This window comes from Strix aluco, chromosome 13 (assembly GCF_031877795.1).
Source record: "Strix aluco isolate bStrAlu1 chromosome 13, bStrAlu1.hap1, whole genome shotgun sequence".
NCBI lineage: Eukaryota > Metazoa > Chordata > Aves > Strigiformes > Strigidae > Strix > Strix aluco.
Genome location: NC_133943.1, coordinates 20,916,807 through 20,929,256, shown reverse-complemented (window position 1 = coordinate 20,929,256; position 12,450 = coordinate 20,916,807). Strand labels below are relative to the sequence as shown.

Genomic DNA, 12,450 nt, shown 5'->3' with positions numbered 1-12,450 from the left:
GAGATTGGTTTTGATCTGGAATGTTGTTGGTCAAACAGAAGCTTTTCCAAATTTGCACCACGCTGCCAGCCTTCTCTGAAGCGCTCCTTGGTCATCTCTCTGCTCCCTCTCTTGCTAGGGAGGGGAAGAAGCGCTCTGCATATCCGAGATGTTGGCAGAGCTGGAGTTTCAATACACTGAATGGGACCCCTTGGTTTTCTTCTTTGCTCTTACCCAAAACTCCCACTCTTTTCTTTTTCCTTCTCTCACATTGGCAAGGTGTTGGTACGAGTGGATGAGATGCAGATGGCAGAATTCTGTCAGCTCTCGGGTTGCAGAGGATTGGGTGGTTGGCCATCGGTGTGGGGGATGGTTTTCTCCACTATACCGAGCTGAGGGTGACATTGTGAGACTATCATTAGCTCTTGGGTGCCCCACCTGCTTCCCCTGTGATAGAAGTGCATGAGGGAGCACGACACCATGTACAGAAATTTCAAAGCTTTTGGGGAACTTGAGTATTTTTTTTCTGCCCATCTTCCCAGGAAGTTCCTTAGAAGCAACTGTCCTGTCCTCAAAACATCTCTTTTCTCAAGAAGCCACCAGTGATAGTTGTCACTCAGGAAAGTCACTCGTACCTGAAGGGGCTGTGTTTGAGAGACAGGTGTACTCTTGTTCCTGGTTAGTCGAGGTAACTTAATGCTGGATTGACCAAATGTTGACTGTACTGGAGCAGCAAAGCACCACTGCCTGCTCTCATTCCTTTCCTGCTGCTTCCAGCACAGCTGGGACAGGTGGCAGCAAGCACGGGCAGAGGAAGGCCCCTGATGTTTTCCTTGGAGTAGATGTGTTGGGTGTCCAGGGAATTGTAGAACAGTTTGGGTTGGAAGGGACCCTTAAAGATCATCTTGTCCAACCCCTCTGCAATGAACAGGGCCATCGTTAGCTCAGTCAGATTGCTCAGAGCCCCGTCCAACCTGGCCTTGAATGTTTCCGGGGTGGGGGGTGGGGGCATCTACCACTTTTCTGGGGCAAGCGTTCCAGTGTTTCACCATCCTCACTGTAAAAAATGTCATCTTATATCTGGTCCAAATCTGCCCTATTTTAGTTTAAATCTCTTCCCCCTTGTCCTATCGCAACAGGCCCTACTAAAAGGTCTTTCCAAATCTTTCTGATAAGCCCCTTTAAGTATTGCAAGGCCACAATAAGGTCTGCCGTGAGCCTTCTCTTCTCCAGGGTGAACACCCCCAACTTTTTCAGCGTGTCCTCATAGGAGAGGTGTTCCATCCCTCTGATCATTTTTGATCCTCCTCTGGACGCACTCCAGCAGGTCCGTGTCTATCCTGTGCTGAGGACCCGAGAGCTGGACACAGCACTGCAGGTGGGGTCTCACCAGAGCAGAGTAGAGGGGCAGAATCCCCTCCCTTGACCTGCTGTTCATGATTCTCGTGATGCAGCCCAGGACACGGTTGGCTTCTGGGCTGCACGTGCACATTGGTGGCTCATGTCCAGCTTTTCATCCACCAGTATCCCCAGGTCCTTCTTGTCCAGGCTGCTCTCAATCCCTTCATCCCCCAGCCTGTGTTGATACTGGGGGCTGCCCAGACCCAGGTACAGGACCTTGCACTTGGCCTTGTTGAACCTCTTGAATTTTGCATGGGCCCATTTCTTGAGCTTGTCCAGGTCGCTCTGAATGGCATCCCATCCTTCAGGCACGTCAACCGCACCACTCAGCTTGGTGTCGTTGGGAAACTTGCTGGGGGTGAACTCGATCCCACTGTCTATGTCTCTGATGAAGATGTTAAACAGTGCTGGTCCCCATACGGACCCCTGAGGGACACCACTTGTCACTGATCTTCACCTGGATGTTATTGACCACTACCCTCTGGCTGTGACCATCCAGCCAATTCCTCATCCACTGAACAGTCCATCCATGAAATCCATATCTCTCCAAATTAGAGAGAAGGATGTTGTGGGGATTGTGTCAAAGGCCTTACAGAAACCCAGATAGGTGACACCCAAAGCTCTTCCCTTGTCCCCTGACGCAGTCACTCCATCACAGAAGGCCACCATATTGCTGAGGCAAGACTTGCCCTTGGGGAAGTCGTGCTGGCTGTCTCCAATCACCTCCCTGTCCTCCAGGTGCCTGAGCGTAGCTTCTAGGAGGATCCGTTCCATGAGCTTCAAGGCACAGAGGTGATGCTGACAGGCTGGTAGTTCCCAGGGTCCTCGTCGGTACCGCTTTTAAAAATGGCCACAATGCTTCCCTTCTTCCAGTCACCGGGGACTTCCCTGGACTGCTGTGTCTTTTCCAGAATCCTGGAGGGTGACTTGGTACTACATCAGCCAATGCCCTCAGGACCCTGAGAATGTTCTTAGTGAAAATGCCGTAGTGTTACTTTCATGGCTTTTGTTTGTATGGGTGCTGGGTGGCTCATGCTAATGAAGGAGAGGTGCTCTGTGGGGATTAATGCCCCTGGGTACGTGGGTACTTGCCATGTTGCTCTGGCAGTACATGTCTTGCTGAAAGGAAAAGCAAGGGCTTGCCATTCATCATGCAGGTGGAAAGTGAGGCAGGAAGAATAGCTCTTCATCGCGGTATATGAAAACTCAGAAATCTTCTGTTGGATTAAAAAACCCTAACAAACCAAACAAACCAACCAAACCAAACCACAAACCAACTTGTCCTACACAGTAGATATCATCCATTACAGTGCTGTGCTCATCAAAATTTGGGTTGTTATTTCACAGAAGGAAACCAGTGCCATTGCCATTTAGAGCTGTCCCGACATCACCTTTAGAAGGATTATTGCTCCCCAGTGCATGACATTTCCACCTGAGATAGCTGAAGCATTGCCAAACGTGAAGGGTTTACTGCGGAGAGTCTGGAGGACACTGTGATATCATCTCAATGTCTTTCTGTGGTGCTCTGATCTATGGGAAGGGTCTACAAGAGCTGGAGTGAGCCCTGAGGTGCGAGAGGAAACTGTGACATGTCACGGAGGTGAATGTGGCAGTGGCACTGAGTAGGGCTGAGCCATGTGCTGATGTGAAGGGTGACAATGAGCTGTGGGAAGACTTGTCTGCGGGAACTGGAAATCCTTGGGAAGACCATGGGCCATGTCATAAGAAGAGAAGAATGGGAGATGCTGTGCTTGTCTTAAGAAAGCATGTCACAGAGTGGGAAACAAAGGATGCCTGGAGGAAAGCATGAGGCAAGATGGACACAGAGTCTTCTTGCCCAGGATTGACTCCCAGGCTCTCAGGGTCTGGAGCTGGAGGCCGTCTAAATCTTGAGATATTGAAATGCCCACAGAGTTTTTGAGGACATGAAGAGCTCCCACCAGAGGCAGTCCCTTGTGCTGGTGCCTGCCTGACGTAGGCAATGTGTTGGTAACAAGGGGTGAGGTGCCCACTGCTCGATGTCATCTGATGAACCGCTTGTTTTGGGAAAGGGGTTGTGGGAGGGCAGCGCTTCAGCCCGCTGCCCTTGTGCAGCGGTGGGCATCCATAGCAGCTTCAACATGCGTTGATGTTGCCAGGGTGATTCCTTGCTCCTCCTCAGGCAGGATTTGTGAGGATATGTGGTGAGGTGGGTGTAATCTTTGTACTCTCGACTTCCCCTACTTGTGCACTTGCACAGGTGGCCTTGGTAGAGATGGTGTGTCCTGTTGTCACACATGGCTCCTTCTGACATGTGCACGTACACGCCAAACCCTGCACAGCAGCCCAGCTCTGTTGTCCTCTGGTACAAATTCTCCCACCCAGTTGACATTGTGAGTGCGCTTGTGCTTCAGCATTTGGTGTGGTTCTCTCGAAGAACAAAATCCGTGTGGTCTGGGATCAGAGCTGTCACAACCCTCATCACAGAATCCTTAAGAACTCTAATGTGCAGCTCTGTGGTGTTTCCATGTGAGATTGCTGAAAAGGCAAAAAGCATTTGCTGGAGAATTTTATGCAGCTGGGAAGAGCCTGCCGAATGCTGTGTGGCTTTGCATCCCTCCTTATGTTCTCTGTGCCGACTGGGGGGAAGGTGAGGATGTGCAAAGGCCTGGCTCAGACACAGAGCGGGGTTTAGAGCTGGGCATGTTGTTGGGGCTGAGCAGTGTCTGAGTATTTTGGCAGTGATCGTGCAAGTGGCTCCAGGTAGGGCCTGGGCATGTGTCACGGGGAGGGTGACTTGGAGTGCGGCAGAGTCTTGCCTGAGGGAAACGGAGCTGCTGGGTAGAACACAGTCTGTGTCGCTGGGGAAGGGCTGGGGAATGTCTGCTTAGCTGTGGAGATGCCATTTCCCATGGCGCAGGATAGAGGATGCCAGGAGAAAACCTTGAGAAAAGCCCCAGCGCACGGGGTTCCCCGTATCCTCGCACCCTGTTGTTCTCTGAGGTATTACTGCTTTTGAAGATGACTGCCGTACGCATTTTTAATGCCTTGGTTTTGACAGGGAATGCTGTTGGTCAAAGAGAAGCTCTTTGAAATTTGAATCCCTCTGGCAGCCTTCTCTGAACGTCTCCTCAGCCATCTCTCTGGTCGTAGTCTTGCTAGGGAGGGGAAGAAGTGGTCTCTGTGTTCCAGATGTTGGCAGACCTGGCGTTTCAGTGCAGTGGAAGGGGTTCCTTTGGTTTTCTTCTCTGGTGTTAGTGAGAGCCCCCACCGGTTTGTTTTTTCTTCTCCCACACTGGCGATGTGTTGGATGAGATGCAGAGGGTGGAATTCTGGCAGCTGTCAGGTTGCAGATGTTTGGGCAGTTTTCCAACTGTGTGTGGGAAGATCTTTCCCCTCTGCTGAGCTGAGGTTGATGTTGAGAGAACGTCCTCAGCTTTGAGGTGTCCCTCCTGCTTCCCCTGTGACAGAAGTGCATGAGGGAGCAGTGCACACTGTCCAGGGTTTTCAAAGCTTTTGAAGAACATGAGTAATATTTTTCTGTCCAGCGTCCCCCGAAATTGCTGATAAAGTAAAGGGACCATGTCCCTTAAAATCCAATTCCCCTCCCCTGAAAATGTTTCATTTCTGAAGAAGCACCCAGTGATGCTCCAGGTAAGTCGCTCACACCTACAGTGGATGTGTTTGAGAGACAGATGTGCTTTTGTTCCTGCTCAGCTGCAGCATTTTCCTGTTGGATCGAGCGAAGGTTGCCTGGGTTGTAATGCCTGTAGGGTTGGAGCAGCAAAGCACCACTGCCTGCTCTCGTTCCTCTACTGCTGCTTCCAGGCACGGTGGGAGCAGGCAGCAGCCGGGACAGGTGGAGGAGGGACCTTAATGTGTTTCTGGGAGTGGATGTGTTGGGCATCCAGAAGATGTTCTCAGTGGGGAGCTGTGGTTGCCCCGTGCTTTGTGAGCCTTCCTGGAGGGTTGTCGTGGTGGGCTGTAATGGGTTTGAGTTCCCAACTGAGAGACTCCCCTGGGCTGTTGGGACAGTTTGGCTTCTGTTTTATTGGATGTTGAAGTACCTGGGTCTTGGGCTTGTGTTTCAGAGGGTGGTGGATTGTGTTCGGATGTCACGGAGCTGTTCTTTGCCATGTGATTGCCTTGCTGTGTAATCTGCCGGGTCCCGGAGAGGACTGGAGGCTGAGGAGTGTGGCCTTCATCCTGAGGGGAGGGGAAGTTGCAGGTGCATGGACCGTAGGAAGGTGCTAGGGAAGAGGAACGAGAGCTCTTGCCAAAGGGCGTGTCTCTCCTTCATGGCGAGCGTGGTGCAGCTATTTTTAAAAACATTTTGGTAAAGGAAGAAATGAAGAGACAAGGATGGAAGCAGAAGACAAGGAGAGACAAAGAAAGGTCAGAGCGGGGCAAAAGGGAAAAGGCAGAGAGAAAGGAAGAGAGGAAAGAAGAGAGAAGAGAAAGGAGGAAAGAAGGAGTAAAAAAAAAGGAAGGAAAGGAAGGACTCCTTGCAATCAATCAAGCAAGAAGAGATGATTGAGGAAGATTCCCAGCATGCACTGATGTTATCTCGAGATGCTGAATGGAGTTGAGGAACTCGGCATCCTCGGTACTGCGGGGCACTCTGCAAGGCTTGGTGAAGGGTGGTGAGGAAGAGGAAGGAGAGCTCTTTCCACGGGACATGTCCATGCTTCATTGCGAGCATGGTGTAGACATTTGGGAAAGATTTTAGTAAAGAGAAGAACAGAAGGGACAAGGATGGAAACAGAAGAGGAGGGTAGGCAAAACTGAAACAGGGGAAAGAAGGAAAGAGAAGGGGAAGAGAGAACAAGGGCAAGAAAAATAAAATGTCAGAAGGAAATGCACATGGAAAGGAAAAAGAACGGAAGGACCGACACTATGCAAGTAAAAAGCAAGCCAGGAAGGAAGGGAGGAAGATGACACAGAGGAGAGAGAAAGAAACCGTAAAGGCGATGAGCGGCACGCACCGACCTGAGCTCTCGGCGCTGAACAGAGCTGGTCCCTGAGAGCCTCGGCCTTGGCTCGATCCCGCGCTCCGGCGCTGCTGCCCCGTCATTAGCGCCGATGGGTGCGACTCTGCTGGTCTCGGCCGCGGAGGCGGCGGCTGGTGAGCTGCGATCGGGGGGAAAGAAGAGAGAAGGGTGGAAAGAGAAGGGCAAGGGGCGGAGAGAGCGGGGGGCGGCAGGGCAAGCCCGAGCAGGAGAAGGAAGAGAAGAGGAAGACGGGAGAGAAGAAAGAGCGAAGAGAAGGAGGAGAGGGACGGTCGTGGAAAGAGACGAACCGAGTCGGAAGAGAAAGGAAGAAACGGTCAGGAAAAGGGAGCGGGAGGCGGCAAGAGGAAAGCGTGCGAGGGCGAGCGAGGGCTGTGTGCAAGCAGAGAGCGCTGCAGGAGGAGAAAGCAAGAGCGAAGGAGCGGGCAGAAGGGCGGTCAGGGCCGGGAGAGGGGCTGAGCAGGTCGGGGCCGGCGGCGCGGGCGCTCGTGGGCAGCGCGTGAGGCGGCGGAGCAGCACACGGTGTCGCTGCAGGCTCAGAAACGGCGGCTCGGCTCGGGCGGCTCCGCCCCGGTGCGGCGGAGAGCCCGGCTGTGAGCGCGGGGGGGCGGCGCGGGGCGGGCAGGAGAGCCGGGGCGTGCGGGCGGCGGCGGGGAGCCGTGCGGGGCCCGGGCGGGTTCCGGTGCCGGCGGCGGCCATGGGCGTGTGCGGGGGCCCCGCGGTGCGGGTGCTGGTGCTGGCGGCGGCCTGGGCGCTGGGCGGCGGGCAGGTGCGCTACTCGGTGCCGGAGGAAGCCAAGGCCGGGACGGTGGTGGGCCGGCTGGCGCAGGACCTGGGCCTGGAGGCGGGCGAGGCGGAGGCGCGGCGGCTGCGGCTGGTGGCGCAGGGCCGGCGGGCGAGCGTGGAGGTGAGCGGGGCGAGCGGGGCGCTGGTGGTGAGCTCGCGGCTGGACCGGGAGGAGCTGTGCGGGAAGAGCGCGCCGTGCGCCCTGCGCCTGGAGGTGCTGGTGGAGCGGCCGCTGCGCGTCTTCCACGTGGAGCTGGAGGTCACCGACATCAACGACAACGCCCCGCTCTTCCCCGCCGCCCGCAGAAACCTCACTTTACCGGAGAACTCCCCTCCCGGTTCTCGGTTCCCGCTGGAGGGCGCGTCGGATGCGGATATCGGGGCCAACGCGCAGCTCTCCTACACCCTCAGCCCCAGCGAGCACTTTACGCTCGATGTTAAAACCGCTGATGAAAATCGGAAAACCCTGTTTCTGGTGCTCGCGAAAGCGCTGGACCGCGAGACGGTGCCCGTGCACCGGCTGGTGTTGACGGCGAGTGACGGGGGCCGGCCGTCGCTGACGGGCACGATGGAGCTGGTGGTGTCGGTGCTGGACGCCAACGATAACACGCCCCAGTTCAAACAGTCGGTGTATAAAGTGCAGCTGCCGGAGAGCGCTGCAGAGGGGACGCTCGTGACGCGGGTGAACGCCACGGACCCAGATGAGGGTGTCAATCAGGACTTTTCCTACAGCATCGTGAGTTCGGTTCCTGCTGGTAGCAGGAATCTATTCAGCATTGACCCCAAGACGGGCGAGATCAGACTGACGGGCGTTTTGGACTTCGAAGAATTCCGTTTACACGAGGTGCAAATCGAAGCGAGAGACAGAGGCTCCCCTCCCTTATCGGGGCACTGCAGCGTGGAGCTGGAGGTGCTGGACGTGAACGACAACGCGCCCGAGGTGTGGGTGACGTCGCTGTCGGTGCCGGTGGCGGAGGACGCGCCGGTGGGGACGGTGGTGGCGCTGCTGAGCGTGTCGGACCGGGACTCGGGGGCGAACGGGCGGGTGCGCTGCGCGGTGTGGCCGGCGGCGCCGTTCGGGCTGGTGGCGACGTTCGCGGGCTCGTACTCGCTGGTGCTGCGGGAGGCGCTGGACCGGGAGCGGGTGTCGGAGTACGAGGTGGAGGTGCGGGCGGAGGACGGCGGGGCGCCGCCGCTGCGCGCCAGGCGCGGGGTGCGGGTGCCGGTGTCGGACGTGAACGACAACGCGCCGGCGTTCGCGCAGGCCGTGTACACGGTGCTGGCGCGGGAGAACAACGCGGCGGGCGCGGAGCTGGCGCGGCTGTGGGCGCGGGACCCGGACGAGGCGGGCAACGGGCGCGTGAGCTACTCGGTGTGGGAGGGCGGCGGCGGGGGCGCGGCGGCGGGCGGCGGGTGGCGGGCGGCGTCGAGCTACGTGTCGGTGGACGCGGAGAGCGGGCGGCTGTGGGCGCTGCAGCCGCTGGACTACGAGGAGGTGCAGGTGCTGCAGTTCGAGGTGCGGGCGGTGGACGCGGGGGAGCCGCCGCTGTGCGGCAACGCCACGGTGCAGCTCTTCGTGGTGGACGAGAACGACAACGCGCCGGCGCTGCTGCCGGCAGCCGGCGGCGGGCCGGGGCCCGGGGCCGCGGGCTCGGCGGCGTCGGGGCCGGGCTCGGGGGCGTGGTGGGCGTGGGCGGCGTGGGGGGCGCCGGCGGGGCAGGTGGTGGCGAAGATCCGCGCGGTGGACGCGGACTCGGGCTACAACGCGTGGCTGCGCTACGAGCTGTGGGAGCCGCGGGGGAAGGGCCCGTTCCGCGTGGGGCTGTACAGCGGCGAGGTGAGCACGGCGCGGGCGCTGGAGGAGGCGGACGGCCCGCGGCAGAGGCTGGTGATCGTGGTGCGGGACCACGGGGAGCCGGCGCGCTCGGCCACGGCCACGCTGAGCGTGTCGCTGGTGGAGGGCGCCGAGGCGGCGCTGGCGGCCGCGGGCTCGTCCTCGTCGTCCTCGTCGGGGTCGGGGCTGCGGGCGGCGGAGGGCGGCCCGGCGGCGGCGGCGGCGGCGGCGGCGGCGGCGACGAACGTGTGGCTGGTGGTGGCCATCTGCGCGGTGTCGAGCCTGTTCCTGCTGGCGGTGGTGCTGTACGGGGCGTCGCGGTGGGCGCCGCGGGCGGCCGTGCTGTCGGGGCCCGGGCCGGCGACGCTGGTGTGCGCCAGCGAAGTGGGGAGCTGGTCGTACTCGCAGCGGCAGAGCCGGAGCCTGTGCGTGGCGGACGGCGCGGGCAAGAGCGACCTGATGGTTTTCAGCCCCAACTTCCCGCCGCCGCCCGGCCCCGCGGCGAAGGAGACGCAGCCGGAGCCGCCCGCTCTGCTGGACACGGTCAGTGGCCCTCCCTCCTTAACTCTCTCTCTTCCTCTCTCCCTGCCTCCCTCTCTCCGTCCCTCTGTCGCCTGCCGGCCCTTCCCCCGACGCCCCTTGCCCGCTGCCGCCCTTCTGGCGCGTCCCGTGGGCAGGCGCTGGTGGGAGCCGGGCTCATCCCGCGGGGCCTGCGGGCGGTGGGTGCGTGGCGGGGGCTGAAGGGTGGTTGTGGCACCTTTGCCTCTGCCCTCACGTCCTCCCCGCAGCCCCGGGGCTCTTGCTGGGGCTGCGGTGGTGGGGGGGAAGTGAAGGTGTTGCTGCCGCCAGCAGCAGCAGTTCCCGTCCTCCGCTGGGCTTTGCTGTTGTGGGTGGCAGTTGTCGTCCCGTTCAGTCAAGTCACTGCCGCTTGCGGGGAGAGGTGCCACGACGTGGGCTTTGGGGCCGCTCTTGCTTGCTGGTGTGTGGCATTTGCACCCGAGCTTGCTGAAGGAGTGCAGGACACGCCGGCTGTGGTGGTGATGGTCCCCAGGCACTCTGTACTGTCTTCTTACCGGTGCTGAGTGGGCTGGTATCAGTTTTGGTTTCCTGTTGTTCCCTTTCCTCATCTCTCATCTCATTCTTTGATTCCCTCTGCATATCAGAAGAAGACAAGAATGGGAGATGATGTGTTTGTCTTGAGAACACGTGTCCCAGAGTGGGGAGCAGTGGTTGATCAGAGAAAAGCCTGAGGCAGGAAGGGCACCGAATGTTCCTGCCCAGGATCCTTTCCCAGTCTCCAAGGTTCTGCAGCTGGAGGCCTTCTGGAACTTGAGATAGTGTGTGGTACTGAAATGCCACAGAGTCTCTTGAGGTTATGAAGATCTTGCAGCAGAGCAGTCCCTTGTGCTGCTGCCTGCCTGACGTAGGAATGTGTTGGTAAGGGGGGTGATGTGCAGACTTTTGAATCCTGTTTGATTGACCTTTTCCTTCTTGTCTTGAGAAAGGGGTTGTGGGAGGGTAGCGCTTCAGCCTGCTGTCCTTGTGTGGTGATGGGCATCCATAGCAGCTTCCACATCCATTGATGTGTCCATGACGGTTCGTTGCTTCTCCTCAGGTGGGATTTGTAAGTGGATGTGTTGAGGGGGCCGGTGTAATCTGTGTGTGTTTGATCACGCACTTAATACCTTGTCCTCGTGTCCAGTCTTTCACCACTGTGGCCATGAAGTGTGAGCCGTTGTCACTTTGACTTCATTCAAGGATGATTGTCCTTTGAAGAGATGTGATGCAAGATGACAATTGGGACTTCGGGGATTTTTCTCCTGTTGGTGCATTTCCTCCATTTCACTTGTCTCAGCAGAGTCTTTAAGAAAGTAGGGAGGCGATATGGACTTCTTTTTCCCCAAGCTTGTGTCATCTGCACTTAGTCATATCAGTTATTCAGGCAGAGGAGTCTCCTCCAAGGTAGGTGTTGGAAATGGAATTTTTCTGTTCTTGCTCCCCTCGTCTCCCAGGCTGTGGACTTGCGTTCCTGGCCAGAGAAGTGGAGTGATGTACGCTGCCCTGTTATGTTGTTCTTTCAAAATTTGCATCAGCAGCCACACCTTTACAATAGAAGTCCTGGAAATCTTTTTGGAAAAACAAGCAAAAGTCAACCAAACCAACCCACCAAAACAAAACCTACACAGAATTCTCTACACAAGTCAATAGCATCCATTACAGAGGGGTGATCATCAACACTTGGGTTGTTCTCTCACAGATGATTTCAATGCCATTGCCGTTCAGAGCTGTCTCCACATCTGCTTTAGAAAGAGTATTGCTGTCAGGTCTGCAACATTTCCATCTGAGATAGTTGAAGCGTGGCCAGACATGACAGTTCAGGAGCAGAGAGTCTGCTGGCACCATGTATGTGATACCTCTGTGTGGATTTTTATCGTGCTCTCACGGATGGGAGGTCGACTTGAGCCTTGAGGTGTGAAAGGAGACTGTGACACGTCACAGAGGTGAATGTGGCACTGAGCAGGGTCTGGCCGTTGCCTGATGTGAAGGGTGACCTTGAGGAGTGGGAGGACTTGTCTGCAGGAACTGGAAATCCTTGGGAAGACCATGGGCCATGTCATAAGAAGGCGGTTATGGGAGCTGATGTGCTTGTCTTGAGAACACGTGTCCCAGAGTGGGGAGTGGAGGATGCCCAGAGGAAAGCTTGAGGCAGGTTGGGCACAGAGTGTTCCTGCCCGGGATCGACTCCCAGGCTCCAAGGGTCTGGACTATGAGGCCTGTTAGATCTGGAGTTAGTGTGTGGGACTGAAATGCCCACAGTGTCTTTTGAGGTTATGAGTATCTCGCGCCGCCGACAGTCCCTTGTGCTGGTGCTGCCTGCTGTAGGCAATGTGAGGGTAAGGGGGGGTGACATGCAGCCTGCTGAATACTGTCTGATGAACATCTTCACTGCGGTTTTGGGAAAGGCGTTGTGGGAGGGTAGTGCTTCCATCTGCTGTCCTTGTGTTGTGGTGGGCATCTAGAGGAGCTTGCACAGCCGTTGGTGTTGCCATGATGGCAACCTCATCAGGCAGGATTTGTAAGGACACATGAGGAGGTGGGTGAAATCCAGGTGGCTGCAGTGGAGCTGTTGTGTTGTCTTGTCATTATTAACTCATTCAGAGATGTGCACGTACACACCAAACCCAGCACAGCATCGAGCTCTGGTTTTCTATCATAGAAATTCTCTCACCCCGTTGACATCATGAGACCGCTTGCATTTGGCATTATATGTGTTCTTCTGCAAGAACAAAATCCATGTGGCCTGGGATCAGACTGTCACAGCTCTAAGCACAGACCCTTTAAGAACTCGGATGTGCAGCTCTGTGGTGTTTCCATCTGAGATTGCTGAAAAGGCACAAAGCATTAGTGAATGGTGAAGTTGAAGCATCTGGGAAGAGCCTGCCAGATGCTGTGTGGCTTTGC

The 12,450-nt window shown here is 56.9% G+C and overlaps 1 protein-coding gene across 1 annotated transcript; it reads left to right on the top strand.

The window, feature by feature from the left end:
• The first annotated feature begins 6,441 nt into the window (after positions 1–6,441).
• On the top strand, positions 6,442–9,729 carry LOC141929198 (protocadherin alpha-3-like). Its single transcript, XM_074838379.1, has 2 exons — positions 6,442–6,484; positions 6,755–9,729. The coding sequence occupies exons 1-2, from the start codon at positions 6,442–6,444 to the stop codon at positions 9,727–9,729; spliced, it is 3,018 nt and encodes a 1,005-aa protein (XP_074694480.1).
• The last annotated feature ends 2,721 nt before the right edge of the window (positions 9,730–12,450 follow it).